The sequence below is a fragment of the Lutjanus erythropterus genome, chromosome 5 (genome assembly GCF_056507025.1).
Source record: "Lutjanus erythropterus isolate fLutEry1 chromosome 5, fLutEry1.hap2, whole genome shotgun sequence".
NCBI lineage: Eukaryota > Metazoa > Chordata > Actinopteri > Lutjaniformes > Lutjanidae > Lutjanus > Lutjanus erythropterus.
In genome coordinates, this window is record NC_139321.1 from 27178842 (window position 1) to 27201329 (window position 22488).

A 22488-nucleotide genomic window follows, 5' to 3' on the forward strand; every position below is an offset into this window, starting at 1 on the left:
AGTTCCAGTCCTTGCGTTTGATAAGCAAATGACCCCTATGGAATTGAGGTCACAGCCTGCGAAAACAAGAGTGAGAGAGAGAAAAATAAAGTCCCGTACTCAGACAAGCCCAATATCGACTCTCCCGGGATTGAGTCCAATGATGTTTGCCCTGTGTGTGTGTTGAGCCCCTGTTGGCTCAGGGGGAAATTCATCCTACCCACACACACACACGCACACACACACACACACACACACACACACACACTCAAAGACATCTGTACTCTTGTCTCTCACAGTGTGACTTCTTCCCTTTTGTGAAGCGTTACTGTTCTTTTTCCACGTTTGAATGGGGTGCATGTGTAAGTAATCTTGTCTTTGCCACAGATTAGAATAAAGCACAGCGCAGTAAATGTTGGCGTGTCCTCCGTGTGTGTGTGTCCCAGTGGAACTAGTAATAGCTTGTATTGTATTTCATCGCCCGGAGCTCCATCATACCATAGTAAGGTCAGTTAATTCATGAACTCGGCCACTCTGCATCTCTTCCAGTCTTTTTTATTCCTTCCGTTTCATTTGCTGAAACTCAGAAAGTCTCGAGGCAGAACAGCATGAGTCCACATCCAGGATGCTTTTACAAATGCTCCTCTTAGATACAAGCTCTTCTTTCCCTCTGTCACAGATTAACACAACTGTGTATGTTCAGGTGAACTGAATCTCAGGACACAATTTACATTCAGACTTTTATAGTTTCAGTCAGTTTGATGTACTCACTAAAATCTATTTAAACACTGTCTACTGATTGTCCAGTCTTCAATTATTACTGCACACTTACAATAGTTAAATTTTTACAAGCAACAGTGAGTGATTTGTAGACTTTTATTTTTCCACCTTGGGTTTTGCCTCTCAGGCAACATAGCAACCACCCTGTTGTCTAACTGCTGGAGATTATTGACTGTATGCAGGTACTAGCAACTGCACTTGTTTTGTGGATAATGTTCTCCACAAAAGATGGTAGAATTTCCCATCAATCAAAGGACAATGCTCTCCAGCCTGTACTTAGAGGGGGATACTACTGTATTGATCATAAAGTATCAGCTCTTTATCAGGGAAACTAAACATGATGTTAAAGGAGAAATATGTAACACAGTGTGAGCATTTCAAAGGGTGCTGTAGTCCAAATTCAAAATATTGGAGAGTTGTTTCCCATCGCCTCCTCCTCCTCCCCGGACTCAAACCTTAGACAGGTTGCCTGCAGGCTGCAGGGACACTGAACCTACACAAGTGCAATACAAGTGCAACATTACACTCTGACAATAACAAGCAACAACAAGTTCTTCATTGTACGTTAATCAGCTAATGTTATCCTGAAAACAAAAGCAGACTGCTCTGAAAATGCACACTCTAAAGTTGGAGTTCAGTGACTGCTGACTTAACTACTTTCCAGACTCTGTTAACATATTGATCAATTAAAACATTAGATAAGTCTCCTCCTTTTAAGAGATTATTGTTATCTTATGACCCTTTAACAGACAATAACTCATTTGGCGAACATTAACACAATTTTGAGTTAGTTTTGGCTCCATTCAAAGTGAATATGCTAAAACACAATCAGAAAATTTCAACAAATGCTGTCTATAACATTGTTGTAGAAGAAGCCAGTATTTCAGTTTAGCATGTTTCCTTAATCTCCGACATATCGTGGTAATTTTATGATTTAGTACAGCACATATATTACATATTTGCTTTTACTACTTTAAATAAAATGACCCGGTGCAGAACTGTGACGGGTGAGCTGACCACACGACATGTTGCCAAGGACGGAGAACAATGCAGTGAGCCTTTTGTGACATTGTTCCACGAGGTACTAAGAGGATTAAGTAAATAATTGCATAAATAATGCAGGAGGTTACATAGCATAACTGTGTTTACATTGCATAAAAGTAGCACTTTACTCATTTATTTTTTTTAAGGACTTAAATGTTGTCTTCTCTTCTGGAACCAAACCTCCATCCTTACAGGACATACTAATGCCGTTTGTGTTTTCCATCAGTCTGAACTGATCCATGTGGCTCATCCAAACCTGCATTCACAAACATGTTCCTGTCACATGTATACGATAGTTCAACATATGTATAACACCACTTTACTTTGTCATGAAAGAGTGAACACACATTTAGTGTCTGTTATCCAAGTGTAGGATTGCTATATTGTTAGTGTACTTTTAAAATATTACAGGATACTGTACCCGTGTTGCTGATGTTGGCAGTGATAATAAACCATAAATTCTGCTTGTTTTAATCTCAGAGATATTTGAACATGAAGGTAGAACTTGAGTTGTAGACTATCCCTCTATAAAGTGTCAAAATCATAACTAAACTAATTCTGTAAAATCACAAACTTGTTCCTGAACTGTCTGTGTCGAGCACAGATGACCACTTTAAATAGACAAACAGACAACTTTTTGTTCGCTTAATATTTATACAAGGGCTGATATAATAATGTGCTTTTGTACTATTGAATCTGTCTGGAAATGTAGTTGTAAAGCCAGGTCTTAAAGCCGAGCTTGATTGGGCAAAAGTTCCACAAATACCTTTAAAGGGCCAGTTCACCTCAAAATCAAAAATACATATGTTGCACAGAGAAAATCAGCATCTAGTTCCAAAAATCATGACCTAGTTACCTTTTTGTAAGTGTTTCTTTCCTAATAGAAAGAGTAGCTTCTTTTCTTTGACAGCTTGAGCACCACAAGCTGAGTATCGTCAACAGACATCCCTATGGCCAAAATCTTCAAAACTCAACTCACACAGACACAATGCAGATGGATAAATAGCACTACAGGCCAGGGGAAAAATTTGTTTTTGATTCTGAGGTGAATTGTCAATTTAAGCACAACATAATACAAGTGGTCTAAGAAAAAACTAGACTTCTGCTCCTCCTCTTGGCTCTGTTTTTAGGCGGTAGAAAATCTTGCCAGTGACAGGAGACTTTGGCCAATCACAAGTGGGTAAATAGGGGTAATAAATATGCATTACACTTTTGTGAATCACTGATACCAGACGACATTCACAGGTTAAAGATGCAGGAAGCGATTCTGGAGAAAGATATTTGTTTGTGGGGGTCTCATTCCCAAAGTCTAAGTATTTGACAACCAGGGAACGACACTTAACAATCAACTACCTTTCTCTAGAAACGCTTCCTGCACCGCCTGTCTCCATTTGCGTGCAGCATTGCAAAGCTTGGAGATGTGTATTTGCCAAATATTATGGGTAAGTAGCCGAGTAAGTTGCCCCATTGCACTGCAATAAAAATAAGCTCACCAGGGTTCCAGCTGTAAGCCCAGGATTCATACGGTGTCAATCACATAATCACTCCTTAAAATTCACAGTAATTTCACTGAGGTTTGGGATATGAGCTCATTTATAAATGGGCTGCAGATCAAACCGAAGGCTGAGGGAATCGTGTCATGTTTTAATTATCGTTTAACAGGAATGTTAAGTGCGTGCTCAGTATCTTGCTGGAAAAAGAAGGGGTAAATTCCCTCCTTCTCTCTTTTTAATTCCTAACACCTTGGAGGCTGCTGAGCATACTATTATAAATCAATATTGATATAATTGAGTCACAAGTGTGTCAGTGCCCCGTTTCCAGAAAGGCACAGCTTTCCACGAATCAATAGTGTAGTTGTTGTATCAGTCATCTTTGAGTGATGCTCATAAAGTTTAGTTTTACTCATTGTCCCAGTGGAGAGGACTTTGGGAAAACAACAGTAAATAGCAGACTGTCCAATCATTATAAACTACTATGAAATTACAGTCCCATTTTGTCCCCAAAGTGATGAGATTATTTTGTCCTACTTATTAATTGGAGTGAAATTGGACAGAGTGACTCACAGCGGTGTTACTGGAAGGTGTCAGACACAGAAAGCAGGTAATTACGGAGACAGGAAGAGATAAGGAAACAGAATGCAATTACCCTGGCAAGCAGAGCTTCAAATTGCTCCTCTTTGGATTTCTCACCTCAGGTTGCCATTGTTCATGCTTTGCATCTCCATACTGATCTTTATTCCTTTCACCCTCTAGCTTAAAGAAGGAGGAAGGTTTGCATTAATCAAACGAGTTTCTACTGTAAGTAGAGCCATTGTACAACGCACCCAACGTGACTTATAGCCAGATTTCAAATGTATGTATTCAAATTTATTTTTTAAAATCATTTTGCACATGTAAAACGCTGTGAGCTCAGTCTGAATCAGGGCTGTCAAGGCTGTTAACAGTTTCTCAGAATTTAGTTTCATTTAACTTTCAGGTTCAGAGGCATGCTTACAGATTGATTTTCTTTGTCTTTGTCCTCCACTCTGCATCTGACACATAATAGCAAGCACATGTGCATGAAACAATAAATAAATAAATAAATAAATAAATAAATAAAACAATTCCCCCTCCCAACTCCCTCCCTTGTGTACAAGATATAAATTCCACATTTCTGTATGTGCTGCGAATAAAAGTGTGGATGTAACCAAGACATAATTTCATTATTTTCTCTCTCTGCTGTGGCTGACTCTTATAGAATATAGAAAATGTTGTCCTTGTCTGTGTATGTAGAGAATTTGAATGTTATTTCTGCTGTATAAGGGAAGGAGTGTAGTATGGTATTTGATTTTAGTAATTTGCAGGTCAAATGTAAGTATTTCTGTTTCTATACTATTGCCCCAATGCTGTTTTCTAAAATATAAAATTCAGGATTTCTAAGGATAAAGTCATTAAACAAGAAGAGTATTTTTCATGACTTTTGGAGCAGGCAGTGTGTGAGAGGATTTTTTTTTTTCCTAATCACATTATACATGTTAGAACATGGTTGCTAAAAACATGTGAAAACTGAGAATTATGTATTACTGAATTCTAGAGTTATATGGTAAACTGCTCGCGATTTCTGTGTTCAGGACTTTTTGGGCAGACCTGTAACATGGCTTGGTGACGTGCCAGAGCCGTGGTCCCACAGCAGGGACTCTCTCAATAGTAATCAGCCCTGCGCTTCACTTCAGCTCACTTCAGTTTGAACGACCCGACACAGAAGAAAAAAAATACAGCTGTGCTGCTAGTTTGAAGAAAGAGGGATGGTTTCTTCTGCTCCATTTGTTCATTCTCTGTGGTGGCCATTTTGTTACTTTAGCCATTTGTTTTAGCATTTAGGTGCTCTCTCAGCCTGTGCTACTCACTCTCACTGCAGACACACACACACACACACACACACACACATAACTGACAGAAGAGCTAGAATCAAGAGAGAGAGAGAAAGTAAGTAAATGAAAGTGAATTCTTCAGTCCAGCCTTTTATTTCAAAATGAATCCAACTTTTTTGACGGTTTTTGAATTATTAAAACCAACATGAACAAACAAATATTTTCTCCACTTTGAATTCTCCGTGAGGGAAGCATGTACACAAGCATGTTCTTGAAATCTCGCACACAGCACGGGGTTTTGTTGACGCTCAGAGTGGCGCCTCAGGGATGGATTCACTGCACATGTAGTCACATTTACTGTGAACGCATGTCGCGAAATATGCCACATTTAGACTCTAATACATGGGAGGGGGTCTGCCAATGACCCTCGCAGCTACTTATCACTGTGTGGCCACCGGCAACGGAGCCACTCAGCTTTCCTCCCCGACAGCTCGTGTCACCGCAGGGCCACCGTGCACTCACATAGGCCTCTATGGATCCATGAGCAGTTTGCCTCAAATTGTTTACGAAAAATTCCCCATTTCTGGTTTGATGAATACTCTGTATCAGCGCAAGTGCTTTACGTAATTGTTGTATAGGTTTGATGGCCTGATAGGTGCCACTTAGACAGCTTCAGTCTGGAACTGGAAGTGATCATTGCAGATGGATCAAGTGTGTAAGGGGAGTGTGAGAGTGTCACAAAGTGCTTTTATGTAAATGGCAGTTGAAGAGCGGCTCTGAGTTGAGACTTAAATATACAGTTCTGTATGTGCCACTCCGTCAGTCTCTGGGATGTTTTCTCTGTGGCTCTGAAATGTTCTGTGTTCGTACGAGAGGTTCGAAACCTGTCTCTGTTTCTCCTGAAGACCCCGGAGAGAAAAAGATGAGATGGAAGCTGAAGGGAAAACATGGCAATCTCTTCATCAGAGTGAAGAGAAAGTAGGACACGTGCTTGAGATCAAGGTCATCGCTCAATACAAAGAACACTCCTGGATTACAGGTCCCAAAATAAAAGGTCAAAGGAAAATGAAATGAGAGTGCTTTCCAAACATCAAAAAAGATAGGACTCTGACAACATTGTATTGTTTGGACGGTTTGGCACAATGGATTTCATCCCAATTTCTGCTTTTGTTTGTAGGACTAGGCAATAAATATTGATAAAAATGAGATACGTGGTCAAAAGCAATGACGCACTAACTATTATATTTGTTGATTAATCTGTCAATAGTTTATTTTTTTGATTAACCAATTATTTTCAGGTTTTTCCCCAAAGCCTGAGACATCATCATCCTCAAATGTCTTGTCACATCCACAAACCAAAAATATTTAGTTTACTTTCATAGATGAATAAAGAAACTAAAAAATATTAACATTTAAGAAACTGAAATCAGACATTTTTAATTATCATATACTGTTGAATAATTTAATTAACATCAGTACACCATATTCTTTAAGATCAGTATATGTTTGTACTGGTTGAGAACTTGTGGGACATTATTTTAGAGAAAATGTGTATATTGAGATATATATTGTATATCATGGCATAGCCTTAAATTATTTATCTTTATTTTTAAGCCATTTTGACCAGCCCTTATTGTGATAAGGCATAAGTGTTGTCTTTTCCTGGTGTTACAGGCTGCATTACAGTGATGTAATTTTCTGAACTTACCAGACTGTTGTAGCAGTTTTATAATTTGCCTTTACCCACTTTATTATATTCACAAGGTCTGTACTGAATGAGTCAAAGCTTTGTTAGTTGCCATGGTACTCAAAATTAGTAAAAAAAAAAAAAAAAATTAGACCAGCCCGGTCGAACCCGTTGTATTTTCCGGTAATAAAGGCAAACACTTTTTAATTGCATTGTTAAAAATGTGGAAATATTTGAGCGTCTGACCTCCCTCCCACTGACAGCAGGGAAGGAGTGAACATCACGCTTCATTTCACACCTCAACTGAACTGAGACATGTGTGGTTGAGTCCCATTTACCCCCTGCCTGAACGCGACCACAGCTTCGAAAATTCACTGTTGATTACTACTGAAGCTTCGAAAGACCAAGATTTGGCATTCAGGACAGCCCCAATAATCTCATTACTGATTATTTATCAGAAATCTCTTTGCTAATATTTTCTGACAGCACCAATAATCCTTCCTGCAATATTGTCCCAATATTGATATTGAGGTATTTGGTCATAAATGTTGGCATTAAAGTTGCAAAGTTGGTTGTGCATTTTCCTTAAACAATAGTTAAAAATGTTAACAATCAATTGATTCATCATTAATAATTAAGAAGATACAAAAATACAAATATTGACATTGTTCTTTTTTTCAGTTGTCATTTTTTCTCATTTTAAGTTTAGTTTCCCTATTCGGCACAATTACTGCATTTCTATCTCCAAAGAGACTGCTAGACTATTAATTATTAGTTTAATACATTTTTAATCTGTTAAATTCTTAACCAGTTAATTAATCAACCTTTTCTATATTTTTTCTATATATAAATATAAATGTTTGTCTTTACTCTCTTTGTGAGAAAGCTGGTCTTGTCCTGTATTAGAGTTGCATCACTTCTATGAACACTGTGTGGAAATGCTCCATAGATTGTGAACTCTTGCCCCCCTTTTTGGATTTAATAATAGAGAAGCAGGTTGTTGCTGAGTATTTTTGTTTGTAGTGTTTGTTTAGCACTTCCTTGTTCCTTCCCAACTGTTGCCGTTTTAACGCCCTGCAAATTACACCAAGGATAGCTGTGAGGCTCTCTTCTCATTTTCCTCAGTTAACAAGCACTCTGTTTATATATGATTATGGTTCTCTGCTTGTTTATTCTGCCCGGCTTTTTTTAAATTACTTTGCCGGTTTAGTTCAAGGTACAAAATGCACTTAAGGAATTCAGTTCAGCTCGTTTGTTTTCCTTCTGTTGGAGAAATATTTACGGTCATTTTATTCTTCGCTCCAAGAGGAGCTGATAAACCTGCGCTCGCTCAGCTCTGCTAGACTCCTTCCTCTTGCTCAACATTTTGACGGTTCTTCCTGTGTTTTTTCTTTGCAGCGCTGCCAGTCATGCAGGTGACAATTGACATCACCAGACAGCAGGTGGAGAAGATCTTCGGTCTTGACGAGTACTGGTGTCAGTGTGTCGCCTGGAGCACCACCGGAACCCAGAAAAGCCAAAAAGCGTACATCAGGATTGCTTGTGAGTGCACTTTAAAATGATCATGCTGTCTAATAAGGTGCTTCATGTCAGTTTGTAAGAAGCAGATATTGGCAGTTTTTTTTTTTTCACTTTGGGTGGTTGGGGAGGAACATTCATTTAACAATTAGCCTGGAGGCCACACAGATCTGATGCGTCAGTGTTTTACTGTGATTACAATTTAGTGAAATTGTTTCCATCCTATTCCACTTATAAGAAGAAAATATCTGACCCTGCCACAGAGAAACAGAGAGTAATACGCCTGCTTGAAGGCAGTCTTAAAAAAAAAAGTGGAACACTAAATTTGAGTATTCATGAGCATATTTTTCACTGGATACAGTATATCAGCAATGATCCCTATGAAAGTAACTGGAATAAAAACAGATTTGAAATTTATTGCTGCACAGCAATCATAAATCTGTCTGGGGAACACAGACACATCCCTCGCCGCAGCCTCAAAAGCTTTATTAGAAAAAGCCATTTTACATTTGAGTATTTTAAAGCATTCTGCCTATTAATTCCCACATAAATATGCATTATTCCAGACAGAGCCGAACGCAGCGCCGTCTCCAACCCACCAGACGTTTTGAAAACACACATTCATTATCCAGCCTTGTTTGAGAGCTCAACAAAGTCAGTTAGATGTAAGATAAGGACACACACATGCTTCAATGAGAATGTGTGTGCACCAGTTCATACATGCGCACACATACACACTCACATACATTTAAGCCTTCCAGGACTGTTATATCTTAAGTCTCCTCCAGTCTCATTGTATCGGCTGTTATTAAATTGAATGTCTTGAAACTCTCCGCTTGTCTTAATGTTTCTCTCGCTATGATTGGCCGGGACAGGCTCAACATCTGTTTAAAGGAATTCACCAGCGGCTCAGAATAAGACGTTGCTTCGCTCTGGGTCAAAACCCGGGGTGAACACATTAGATCTGCGCCAACCCGCCAGCTATCAGAAGCCTGTCTCGCTCATCAGCTACAAACAGCCTTTTACCTGAGTAATTCACAGCCTGGCTTTAGCCCTCTATTGTACAGTGCTGCATCCTGATAACATACCCATTTTTGGCCTTTTACTCTCACACAGTACATCTTCAATTATGGTGGAATACTTAAAAAAAGAGGCAGGGTCTGAGGAAAGTTACAGCAGTGTTTTAATTTGCCACATGACTGTTGAATCCCTTTTTCGTTGCCTTCCTTACGTTGGTTCAGTTCCATCATCTCTCTCCACAAAAATGGTTTGAAATTGTCTTGTTCTGTCATTTTACAATCAAGGAAAAAGTAATGTTTAATTACAGTGTGCTTTATTTGATAATTAAGTGATGGAAATGTTGCCCTAAAGAAACATTGTGCCATTATGGATTCCCACTGACAGTTTTTTGTTATTGTGTATTTAGGTTCATATACTGTTCAGCTGATATAAAAACAGGATTTGAAATGCATTGAACCAAAGATGCCAGTAGCACAATGAAGGGTTGCAATATATTGTATGTCAGGAAAGACACACAACATGAACCTGGAAACAAGCATTTAAATGTCACTGTCTTGTTTTGAGAAGGGTAATGATAGTTTGATTTAATAGATTGTTGATGTTAACTTTGCTGAAATAACTCTGTACAACATCAGTTTCTATAGGCTGTTGTCTGGAGGTAACGTCCAGACCAACAAACTAATGAAAAGAGTTCATTTTAATGCTTTGTTAGTTCAAATATCATAAATTTTAAACTGGTGAGGCAATTTAATATTTTATTTTGTAATGAATTTTAAACCCTAACTTTTTGCATTCCTTATCATTATGGTACGGTGTTGCTTCAAGGTAATGTGCCTCAAACTGTACCATAAAAAGTGTATTTCTTAAATATTTCTTCAAATTATGTTTGCTTGGCCTATTTCATGACAAAAAAAAAACAAAAAAACATTTCAAAAACATTTTTACCAACTGGCATCATAATGCATACCATAATGGGTTAAGGACAGATATATAGCAGGAATTGGTGCAACAGTGAGAGTATTCAGTGAGACGTAATGTGAAGCCCCATGTAGTCAGCCAGGCTTGCTGGAGCTCTTGTCCAGGCGCCTCAGGGCTATGTTTTCGTGTGGCTGCTCCAAGCCCTCATACAGATGGAAGCTGGAGGCTGGCGGATGCTGGAGAGAGCAGAGTGGGTGGGAGGGGAGGAGTGAGGGGGTAATGCAATTGCTTTTGCTTGATGCCGGGCCCCTCTGGCAGCAGACAAGCATCTCTGAACCAGCCAGGCGGCCTGTAATAAGCAACATGGTTGGTGCCACCGATCCCCCGTGTGGCTCAGGGGCCAACTGGAGTGCGACATGCTCAGAGAGGCCATGGGTGGACGTTTCAAGAGCAGGAGAATTTTACAAACCGTCACTAGGCCAAGTTTTGTGGCTACAAGTATTTCAGTTTCATTAAGATGAGCAGACGGCAACACGCACGCCACTTACTTGGTCTCTTTTGTGGTACAGAGTGACAAAGCCCCCAGAAAATCATTTCAAAGGAAAAAAGTAAATTGCTGTACACACTGATTGCCTCTGTATTAATTTATTTAAAAAGTGCAGACATTTTGGTCACAGAGACTTTTCTCAAGACATAGCAATCAAAGTGACATAATGCTTAAATACAGCTCATAACTGCATGATAATCCACCGGAGGTGAGTCAGTAGTCACAGGCAACTCACTTGAAATCCTCAATTATCAAAATATTTTACATCCACCAGCCTCTTAATCACTAAATAGGGGGAAATAGTAACATATAAATAATGAAGAAATAATAATAAATAAAATAATAATATTAAAGTTAAATAGATTAATTAAAAATAAATTAAATATAATAAATATTTTTGCTGTTATTGATATTACTATTGTTATTATTATTATTATTATCAGTATTATCATTATGCCCCATTTAGTGGTATTAAGAGGATTGTGGATGCTAAATATTTTGATTGATATTGATATTCTAGCCCTATGTCACTGTGATTGCTCTGTCTTGTGAAAGGTTATTGTGACTTGTACTTTAAATAAATCAATGCAGAGGTGATGCGTTTGTGCGAGAATTGACTTTTTTCATGGAAGTATTTCTTTGAAAGGTCTTACAAATATCCTAATTGGTTGTTCTCCCCCCCATCCTTTTTTTTTCTCCCTCAGACCTGAGGAAGAACTTTGAGGAGGAGCCGCAGGGTAAAGAGGTGGCATTGGACCAGGAGGTGTTACTGCGCTGCCATCCCCCCGAGGGAGTGCCACAAGCCGAGGTGAGGCACGGATACAGAAGATATTTATAGGCGCACATCTCGCATCCTTTTACCCTTTCCTCACCGGGAGGACAAAGAGCAAAAAGTAGCTCAGGATGAGCTCCACCAGGGAACAGACAACCCTGCACGGATAAATTACACCTCTAATTATTCCCTATTATTGATTTATTATCTCCCTTACATCTCTGAGAAGCTGTATATCACATCGTCTCGTCACATCACTCAGGATGGGCTTGGAGGCTTCACTCCCCGTTTGGCATCTCTAAAGGCCTATCCATAATTAATGGGTCTATTTGCCTCACTCTCATTCTCTATCTCTCTGCCATCTCTCCGTGTACTGTGTGTCTCACACACTCTTGTTCTCTTGCCCTCCCTTCATGTCTCTCGGCGGTGTGTGTCGGTGTTTAGAGGACCAGACTGGGGCCAGCTGTTTCACCTCGTCTGCTGCATCCTCCTGGTCCCAGATAGGCACTAACTGTTCTAATAGCAACACAAGAGGAGGTTAGGCCAGCCACTCAGACAGCCCAGAGACCAGGAGCAAGCAGTCTAGCCAATCACAGCTCAACAGCATAGGGACCGTTTGCAGAGAAATAGGAAGGGAAGGTGCCAACTGCAGTTCAACAGAAAAGAACATCAGAGCAGAAGTCACCATGGGAGAAAACAGGGATAGCATACAAGAGGAAGAAAGCCCAATTATATGCGGCATCGCAACTGGCAGTAATACCGACAACAATGCAGCCGTACCGCAGCTACTCAGGAGACGGCGCAGGGTCAAGTGAGAGCAAGAAAACAAGCGAACCAATCTGAGAGTACACCAAAAAAGGAATAACATCAGTTTGGGCTTCTGCGAGAGGGCACAGAAACTACACAAATCATGATCAGTTTCACTCACAGACCACCAACAGCTACACAGATCTCCAGCAGCTACAAAATAAAAGCTGCACTCCTCGCACAAAAAAGAGAATACTCAAATCAGTAGGGCATGTGGATAAATTAATTCCACCTCAGTATCAGTATCATACTAAGCTACATTTGTTCTTCTTTTGGTCTGTTTGATTGCATCAAAAACAGAAATACCTCACTGCTTTTTCCTGTCCATGTACAAATCTTTAATCCACAGTATGTCAGAGCAGCATGCGAGGGAGGAAGGGGGAGACGGCGGTGTCTATTCACTGCAGGGAATTTTGACCAATGAATCATATTTTTCAGGTGGAGTGGCAAAGAAACGAGGATGTTCTCAACCCAGCGAGCGACCCCAATTTTTTCATCACAGCTGATCATAATCTCGTCATCAAAAAAGCCCGGCTGGCGGACACAGGCAACTACACGTGTGTGGCCAAAAACATCGTTGCTCGCCGCAAAAGTACCTCTGCCACGGTCCTGGTCTATGGTAGGTGAAGACTTCTTTCAACAGGTGTCAGAGCTGAGTACACAGAGGCTAATGAGAGGTCTGGGCTCGAATGATCCCCCGCTTCAGAATGTCCAAACATGAAAACAGTTCAAATGAATCATGTTCTGCCTGCATGGTGCTTCTCTTATCCCACGTTGCCACATTAAAGGGATAGTCTGGATTAATTGAAGTGGGGTTGTATGAGGTACTTATCCATAGTCGCACACATCCAGTTTGGGTAAGCTGAGAGTACCAGCACAGAATCTAAGCAATGTACTGCTGTTGATCAGCAACAAAAGGCATTTTATCCACTTAAACTGACTTTTTAAAATATACACTGTATTTAAAATGTTTTCACAACTGTGCTTTGTTGTTTGACAGCCTTGAAGGGAAATCACTGATTTATTAGCCAAATAGCGTTCTTTCTAAACTAACCAAACTCCATAGGCAAAATCAGTCATCTTACCTCGCAGAATATGGGAGCTGCTGGCCTACCACTGCTTCGATTGTGTTGCTTGTTTGTTATATTGTGTGTTTTAAAAGAATAGTTTGCCATTTACTCGAGTCACATAATAACTGAATTATATAATAATATAATCATAATAATTGAAGCAGTGGGAGACCAATAACTACTGTTACTGATTTTGCCTGTGGAGTTTGGTTGGTTTAGAGGGGATGACATTTTGCCTATATAATGGTGGTTTCCCATCAGAAAAGGTTGTGTGACAGCAAAATGATGAAAATGTTCTAAACACAGTGTGAAATTACATTTTTTTTTGTTTGTTTGTTTTTTTTTAATAAATTGAAAATGCGTTTTGTTGCTGACCCTGTCCACAGCAGTTCATTGCTTAGCTTCCGAGCTGCCCCCTTTCTGCTTCTCCAGACTGGACTGGCATCTACTGTAGGAAATGCACTGACTCTCAAAAAACACCTTAAATAACCCCACATTTAATAATCCAAACTAACCCATTATCCTCTGCATGGTCTCTTGCATGAAAGGTACCTGGGTGCACTTCTTCTATCAGGTGGTTGTAACATTACATTCAGATTCACCACTGTGGTTTTAATAATAACAACATGCAGTGTTATGCATACGTGACATATGGTGACAACTTGCCTAAGTCAGCTTTATTTTTCAGCAAGCAATGGATTACACTGCCATAAATAACCACATAAAGAGATAGTAGTGTGTCTGCACATTAATTAGCACAACTTAAAATGTTACTGGCAGCTATTCGGCCAAAGCTGGCAGTCTCCAATCGCGGGGCTGCCATCTTCCTCGTTCTCTGTAGTGGATCCAATATGAAAAGAAAAATTGAATTAACAGCAAACTGTAAATAATGACTTGGCTTGATAAGCAGACTGATCTTTATTAAAATGCAGAGCAACAGCATGTTTTGTATCACAGGGGATTCCTCGGGTACTGGCACTACTAAGGTTTTGCATACGTTACAGCCTGACTTCATTCCCGCCTTCATGGTACATGTACATGCAAGCAGGAAATAGAAGTCACGTGAGAACGCTTTGTGAAAGCGACTTTATGCATACAAGACATTTAGAATCTGGTATCTGACACAGGGTCTGCTCTTGTTGAGGCTGCCAGAAGAAGACAATACTATGATGTGCTGTAAAGTCAGTATATTATCTAACATAACAATAAAGAAGATGCACCATATGCCACAAATATACAGCCCCATGTAGGAGTATGCATGCCTCTTTGGGTTTTGCACCGTTTGTTCTGCTATAAAATGATTTTAAAATGAGTTTACTTAAAGGTTTTTGTGTGACTAAATTTAAAAGAACAACATGGTTATTTTTAATGAAGTTAATAAATTGGAATACATGAAAAGCACTGGAAGTATTCAAGTCCCCCGTGAAATCAGATTGTCAATTATTTGATCAAAGTTTAATATCTTATGCAGCTCTCATTTTAAGCTTGTGGCCTGAAAATTAATTTTCACATAAGACTGCAGTTACTCTGCCTTTTCAGCTAACAAAAACTCTCAACAGAATATCAATGGCCTTTAAGGTGAAGGTTGAATTCAACTTCAGAAAACGAAGGCATACAGTGGAACATAAGGATCACTTATGGATGGCTTTAGGTAGCCTTTATGTATCAAGGAAAAACTGTTCTTTTTATGATTTCCAAAAATACACACAGCTATTGATTAGACAGATGAACTAGAGTGAGAAGATACCTGCATGTATAGCTGCAACAATTAATTGATTAGTTTTCAACTATTAAAGAGAGAGTCTAGGTTGTTTTGAAGTGGGTATGAGGCACCTATCAATAGTCACAGTTTTGGCTACAGTAGATGGTAGCTGGCTTGACCTCAGTTTGAAGAAAGGTGAACCAGCAAAGAAGCTAAACAGTGTACTGCTATGGACAGGGTCAGCAACAAAGAAAAAAAAATCAATATCGATTTAAGTGTACACTATATCTAAAAAATTTTACCTCTTAACTTGCTGTCAAACAATTTTCTCCAACAGAAAATAGTCATCGTCGTCAAGCGCCAAATATCGCTCTCTCCAAATCAATCGGACACTGCAGGAAATTGTATTTCACAGAACGCAGGAGTTGCTGTTCTGCCTTGATCTGTTAGTTTGTGTTAGTGTGTGACTTTGGTGAATCTGAACCATCCTTTTAAAGCACAGAAGTCACACAATAACATAAACAACCTAACAGATCAAGGCAGCGGTGGAGCAGCTGCTCCTGTGTCCTGCAAGATATATTTACTGATTTCACTTGCGGAGTCTTGTTTGTTTGTAAGGAGCGCTTCGTGCTGTTACTCCTCTCAAGCTCTGAAAATACGGGGTGTGCTGACCACCACTACTGTAGGTAATACACCGACTATTGGTAATAATCTTATCCAACCCCACTTCAAATAATCCAGACTATCCCTTTAAATTCATCACCAACTATTTTGATAAACAGTGAACCCTAATGAGTCATTTAAAGTGTCAGTGTGAGTCAATGTGAATATTTTCTGGTTTCTTAAGTCTTCCAGACAGTAAACTAATTTGAGCTGTGGACAAAACAAGACATTTGAGGACGTCCCTTTGGTCTTTGGGAAACATTTTACACCATTTTCTAACATTTTATGAACCAAACAGCAAATAGATTAATCAAGAAAATGATCAAAAGATAGTGAAAATAATAATTGGTTTGCAGCCCTACCTGCATGTTTTACTTTAGATTTGACTTTGTACAGTGTTTTTATTTTTACTTAGTTTATAAATGTAATTTCAAATCAATATTTGCTAATAAAAATGAAACAGACAGTAAAAGAGATCATTGTGTTTTAGACTGAACATATCAGGTAGTTTCCTTTTTGGCTAATTTTGTAATTGAACAAAGTGTGCAGACCCTAAAGGAGTTTCAGACTTTTAAATAGTGCTCTATCTCTAATGTGACTGATAAATGAGGCATGTGCACTTTCATGGTGAATGGTTTCAAATGAAATATGTTCATTTAGTGCATGCAGTCACAACAGACATTACCATACACTTGTCCAAGCCTCCAGCATAAAAATGAAAAAGGACAATTATTCTTACTGTTGATTATAATTGATTAGCTTGTTGTTGAAAGAACTTGAAATCACTGTGGAGGCAAGAGCATTCACACTCTTATTATTTGCCTTTCTTGCATTGTCAAACAGTAGTTTTCACTCTTAGACCCGACAAATTGCAAACAAATTGCTGGGATGCTTGCATGTGCAATCTTATTTCTTCTCATCACTCTATGTGCTTGACAAGTTGACAATTGTATTAGTATTGCTGTATTAATTGAGGTCAAATCACAATAGAAATGCTCTTGTTCAAAATAAGACCTGTTACTGCTGTTCACTTGTGTTGCTTTGTAGCAGAAAAGAAAAATAAAGTTACCTGAGAGCATCGTAGTCCACCACGCTAGCTGATCAAGCTAGCTGTAGCAAGTCATAATAACTGCTACTTTTCAAAGCAGGTTCAACAGGGGGCCAGAGATGCATTTTAACAAGGCCTGGCTGGTGTGACTGCACTCTGTGCTAAGAGGTAATCAGGGGCCGAGTTGCCTGGCAATTTACCTCGCCGTGGCGGGCAATCAATCGCATAGAGAGGGCAAGGAAATGATTCAGCCACGACAAGCACAGGAGAGAGTTAGGGGGGGAAATTAGGAAGGGAGTATGTACAGAGAAGGAACGACAGTGCTGTTCAAGTCAATAAATCAAGAATCTCTGTATCTTGTAAGCTGAGGCAAACACAGGAGATACAGGAAGGAGCTGATTAGAATTAAATCAGCGTGATTTGATGTAATCGCCTGCCATGATCGAGCGATACAGCAACAATTACGTGCCAATAGACGGGGAAAGGTTCAGAACGTGGGCTTCAGTTCAGCAAGTGGCTGCAATAATAGGAGCAAAGCTTTTGAACCGCCTGAACTTTCAGCTTCAAATATAAAAGAGGGCTAAATTATACAGGGCCGTTTTCTACAATTCAAAGAATACTTGAGTTTGAAGAATGACATGTAATGGTGTGAAATCAGTGATGGATGTGTGAAGGACATAATCTGAATTACTTGAACAGCCATGATATATTTATTTTTCAGTAGCGTGTTGGCATTTCCAAGTAGTAGGCGTTGTTTTTTATGCTTTATGACCATGAGCATTTTCCTTTAAATGCTAATTCTTTACAGAGATTATGTTGTGACTGTATTATGAGTGTGGAAATCAACAAAGGTTTGGGTAAGAGCCCTTCCTGGACTCAAATTGATTTGATTGAGATCCTCTTTTGAGAGGGATACATGTGTAAAAATCACAAAAAAATTTAAAGGCACTGTCTTTTAAAACAATCAGAGTGCATTCATTGTCATGGCATGGTCATGTTGGACCCTCAAAACAAATGTTTTGGCATATAAGCTACCATCTTCAACAATTGGGTGCAAGTGAAAGATTCCAGTTGGTGAAATATAGGTTAGACAGTTATATGCCTTATATGTGTGCAGCGTACAAATGAGTGAAAGCAAGCAACAGACTAAGAGTAACAGTGATGCCCACGGTGGAGCAGAAAACTGTCAGTCTTAGTAAATGTACAGCACAGGTCACACGTACGTGTCAGTAAATGCTGCAGCTTCTCAAGACAAAGAACAGTCTTGTCTGTTATTTCCCAACTGTTGGAAAAACGAAGCAAGTTAGCTTCGAAGTAGGCCGAGCAGCCGATGATAACATTACTTTCGTATCCCTTTCAGAAGCTTTGTAACTACAGCGTCTTTTTAGGAGCCACCCACTGGCAATCCCAGGATGCCTTGAGTTGAGTCTGTTGACCAGTCAGAGGCTGTGTTCGTGACTTGCTTGTGACAGCGCTGATCCGTAGATGCATTACAAGATCCATGAGTTGATCTCTACATAAGATTGACCCTTCAAAATAAAATTTGCGGTGATGACGGTAATGAGCTCAACCCCGCAGTAGGCATCACATGGCCGTGGTAATGAGGTTACCGTCACAGCCCTGGAGGAATACCACTATAAAAAGGCCTTTTGTTCTATTTGATCTGTTTGACTCCCTGGTTTGTGTGCTGAAACACGTCAGAGCTTGTTTGTTTTCAGGTCCAACATGACCATGCTGTGACAATAAAGGCATTTTCATTGTTTTAAAAGTGAAAAGCCCTTGTTATTTTGTGATTTTTGTTTTATAAGTGGTTTTTATAATGTCTCGCATTACCTTGCTGAAATTTAGAGGCATATTTAAAATGTCGACTAGTTACTTTGCAGCAACTGTGTCTTCCTCAGAGATAAGGTCAAAGATGGCAAGCTGTCATGTTATTTTCTGCTCCCTGTTGAAGCCATTTTGTTTTCACTGCAGTCGGCTGTTTTTCCAACTCGGACACAGGACGCGGCCCCCTTTGCTCTTGCTCTTCCATTAGTTCACCTTGCGGCGCTGAACCAAAGAGTGTAACAGCAGTCATGATTATTCTAGCACAACACACCTCTTTTCCTTAGTGCATGTCGGGTAATCCTGGCTGCTCTGTTCCTTCATCCATCCATCCTTACCCCCTTCCAACCTCTCCCCTCCCTCCCTCACCCCTCCATCCCCACCGGCGCTTGGTCTGACAGTCAACGGCGGCTGGTCCACGTGGACCACCTGGTCGTCCTGCAGTGCTGTGTGTGGGCGTGGCTGGCAGAAGAGGAGTCGGAGCTGCACCAACCCCACGCCACTGAATGGAGGCACATCCTGTGAGGGGCAGAACGTCCAGAAAAGTGCCTGTGTGGCCACCTGTCCAGGTAACTCCCAGGCAACCCTGTTTGTCCTGTGGTGCTTGGCTTCCTGTGGCTTCCTTTTTGCATTTTTTTGCATCTAGAAGTCATCAATTCATCTTTATTTTGGCTGCCTTTTTGTACCAGCACCCAAGTCTTTTCTTAGATGTCAGTGCTTCTATTGTTTCCTGCAATTAGACCGCTTACACAGCAATGTCAGAGCCCATTAGTCTTCACAGTAAGGCCTCATCCTGAAAGTGATTTATTATTATCACTCTTTGTTCACATATCTCTTTATCTTCTGCGCCGTACGCAGACCCCACTTTTATTTCAGAGACCTGTCTGCTTTAAGAGGCATGGTCCCTGCCATGGCATTGTGTCAGACCAGCTAGTACATTTGTTATTGTTTGCTGCTCAAGCTATGTAGTAAATATGGGCAATAAAAAACTGAATTATGGCAGCCTATGTGCCGTGTTTACGTGTGCTGAGTTGAGGGCGTTTCATTTGCTTGCTCCGCTCTCCCTTGTGAGAGCACATCGGAGAGGCAGAGAGCGTCCTGCCTGATACTGAGCAACACATATCGATCCCCGGTAGCCTGAGATGGAAGTCAAGCTGCTTCATTTGCAGTCCCACATTAGCCCCCTGACAGAGGGAGAGATAGCGAGGCAGAGCAGGATGGAGAAAGAAGGAGGTGTAAGGTGAAAGCAGGGGATAGAGAGAGATGAAATCAGATACAGTGTAAGAGAGGCAGGAACAAAGCTCAGAGTGAGACAAAGAGGAAAAGAAGTAGAGAAAGCCCGTGTGTACAAGCGCTGGCTGTTGGGCTTTGCACATATGACTGAGGCTCTGCACCCATGCTGACCGCAGGAGAAATCTCCCACGCTTGGTAAATAGCAGAGAGGGAAATCCAACACCTCTGGCAGTGGCAGCTTCTCCCTGCCTAAAACAGAGGTTATCTTCCTCAGTGAATCAGGGGGTTGTGTTACACATTTCCCATGTAAAGACATCACTAGATGTCAAGCGTGAGTGTAAGTAACATGGCCCGCCGGAATACAGCAGGAGGAGGAAGACAAAGGAAACGCAGAAATGCATGACGCTCCCATCAGGACCCTATCTGGATGGATGTGGAATTATTAGCGCCGGAGCAACGAGTAATGGAATTAGAGGGGGTGTCCAGGGATGCTTGACATTCCCCCATAGCAAAGCAGGAGACTGACCTCCATGAGCTTAAAGAGATTAATGTCAGTCCAAGCTGCTATTGTTAGACCAGACCCCGCCCTCCACTCTCTTTCTCCTGCCCCACAAGGAGAAAGTGTGTAATTTCAACTCTTGGGGTGCTGTGACAGAAATTGCATTGTGGCCCGTGAACACTGTTTGCAGAGACTTTGAGAGAGAAAGAATTCCTCCTTTTTTCTCTTGATGAGAGACGCTACAGCGACGTGACCCCACTCACACCTCTATCAGTCCTGTTGTTTGGCAACAGAGTTGTCTCTGCCTCCTTTTCTCTCACTCGTTACCTGTCGCAGACAGAACACCGGTGGCACAGATGGCCCCAACTGTCGGACCCCAGAGAGGGTCCCCCTCAAGGCCGAAGTTCACCACGCCAAAGCCTGGGGATGATGGGCTGTTGTTTCCAATCACAAGTGGCACTGCGGCTCTGTTGTGTACTCACACACATGCCTCTGAAGTCCCCTAAGATGAACTGAGCGCTTCCGATCATTTGTCTCCAAGCACACACACACACACACACACACACACACACACACACACACACACACACACACACACACACACACACACAGCCAAGTGAAGACAATTGCTCAATACATCTGTGCCCAGTTGCATAAACCACCTTAAGTTTCAAACTTACAGGTACAATATGTAACACTTTCACATTAAAATGTCTAAAAATGCTAGACATAATTATGTCATTTTGTTAATTTCTGAACTTACATTATCCCAAATGTTTCCAACTTTGTTCAAATTTATTCAAGGTAACGGTGCATTTTCTGTTAGCTTTTGCTAGCTAGATGCTAGACTAAATGTAACATGAATAAAACTTCATCCATGAACATGATGTCTACTTGAGTCGTGTCATTGTTTAACAATGAAACGACAACAGCTACCATGATCCCATGCTGCTTCACAATGTCATCAAACTACATTTTCTGTCATTGTTTTAATGTGAGAGAGACCCTGAGTGGCAGAATATGCACATTGTATGTTTAAGTTTGTCCCTTAAAGGGACAAATCCTAGCACGAATCCTGTGATGATCAAATCAACCAAAAAAAAAAAAAAAACAGATAAAAAACATGGAAAACTGAAAAATTAAAAATCAGTGTGTCATTCCAAAAGTCATGACCCGATTGCTCAAAATAATACAAACCAAAAAAATCTACTTGGTTATACAGCACTGCAAGCCAGGAGAAAAATATGTATTTTTGATGTTGGGGTGAAGGTTGCAGTCAGTTACTGTCATATTATAGCACCTGTGCACTTCAGTTACCATGGTTACACTAAACTTACATCATTCTTTAATTTTACTAGACAGCATTACTATCACTTGTTCACTAGCTTAGCTAACACACTTCATTAGGCCTGGGTTAGCTAACTTCTACAAAATGTACAACAAAGAGAAAAGGAAAAAGAGAAAGAAAAAGAGAGACAGACGAGTTTTTTCCTAAGGCATGCTTAGATGAAAATTTAGGGAAAAACTAAGTGGTTTTATGCAACCAGGCACTGAATCCTTACCTTGATTCATCCAATACATGATGAACAAATGTATGAATCATCAGCCTGAATAAATGAGTAGACATATATATAAGCGTCACATTCAGCAAGGGGGAACAGATGAGACCAGCCTAGCAGAAAGCATCCTCACATAGTGGATAACGAGTGTAATTATCACCGTCCTTATAGCCTTCACAGGTCTAATCCACTAGATGCACAGTTAGATGGTGATTTCAGCTTATTTGTGAAGAAAGAGACTTGAGAAGAATGAATTTCATGGGGAGCTGTAATTCTGCAGATAGACATCATGTTATTTATTTAGACACAGCTGACATTTGGATTCAGAAGTAGTCGTCTTTATTTTTTTAAGTCAGCCTTGAGAGGCATTTCTTCTCTTCTACAGTGCCTTTTGTTTTTGAGCTGCATTTTAAAAATTGCATGATTTTAATGCTGGTCTTGTTTCAAGATTTCATTAATTATCCAGACT

At 40.2% G+C, this 22488-nt stretch overlaps 1 protein-coding gene across 4 annotated transcripts in view; it reads left to right on the forward strand.

Moving 5' to 3' along the window:
* unc5a (unc-5 netrin receptor A) overlaps window positions 1-22488 on the forward strand; it is a 195439-nt gene that overhangs the window by 116182 nt on the left and 56769 nt on the right. For 2 of the 4 annotated variants that reach the window (XM_084719449.1, XM_084719451.1), the window contains exons 3-6: window positions 8238-8381; window positions 11547-11650; window positions 12860-13040; window positions 19130-19297. In XM_084719449.1, the coding sequence (XP_084575575.1) occupies window positions 8238-8381; window positions 11547-11650; window positions 12860-13040; window positions 19130-19297 (597 nt within the window). The remainder of the gene's footprint in view (window positions 1-8237; window positions 8382-11546; window positions 11651-12859; window positions 13041-19129; window positions 19298-22488) is intronic. The other 2 variants (XM_084719452.1, XM_084719453.1) reach the window with 1 other exon arrangement.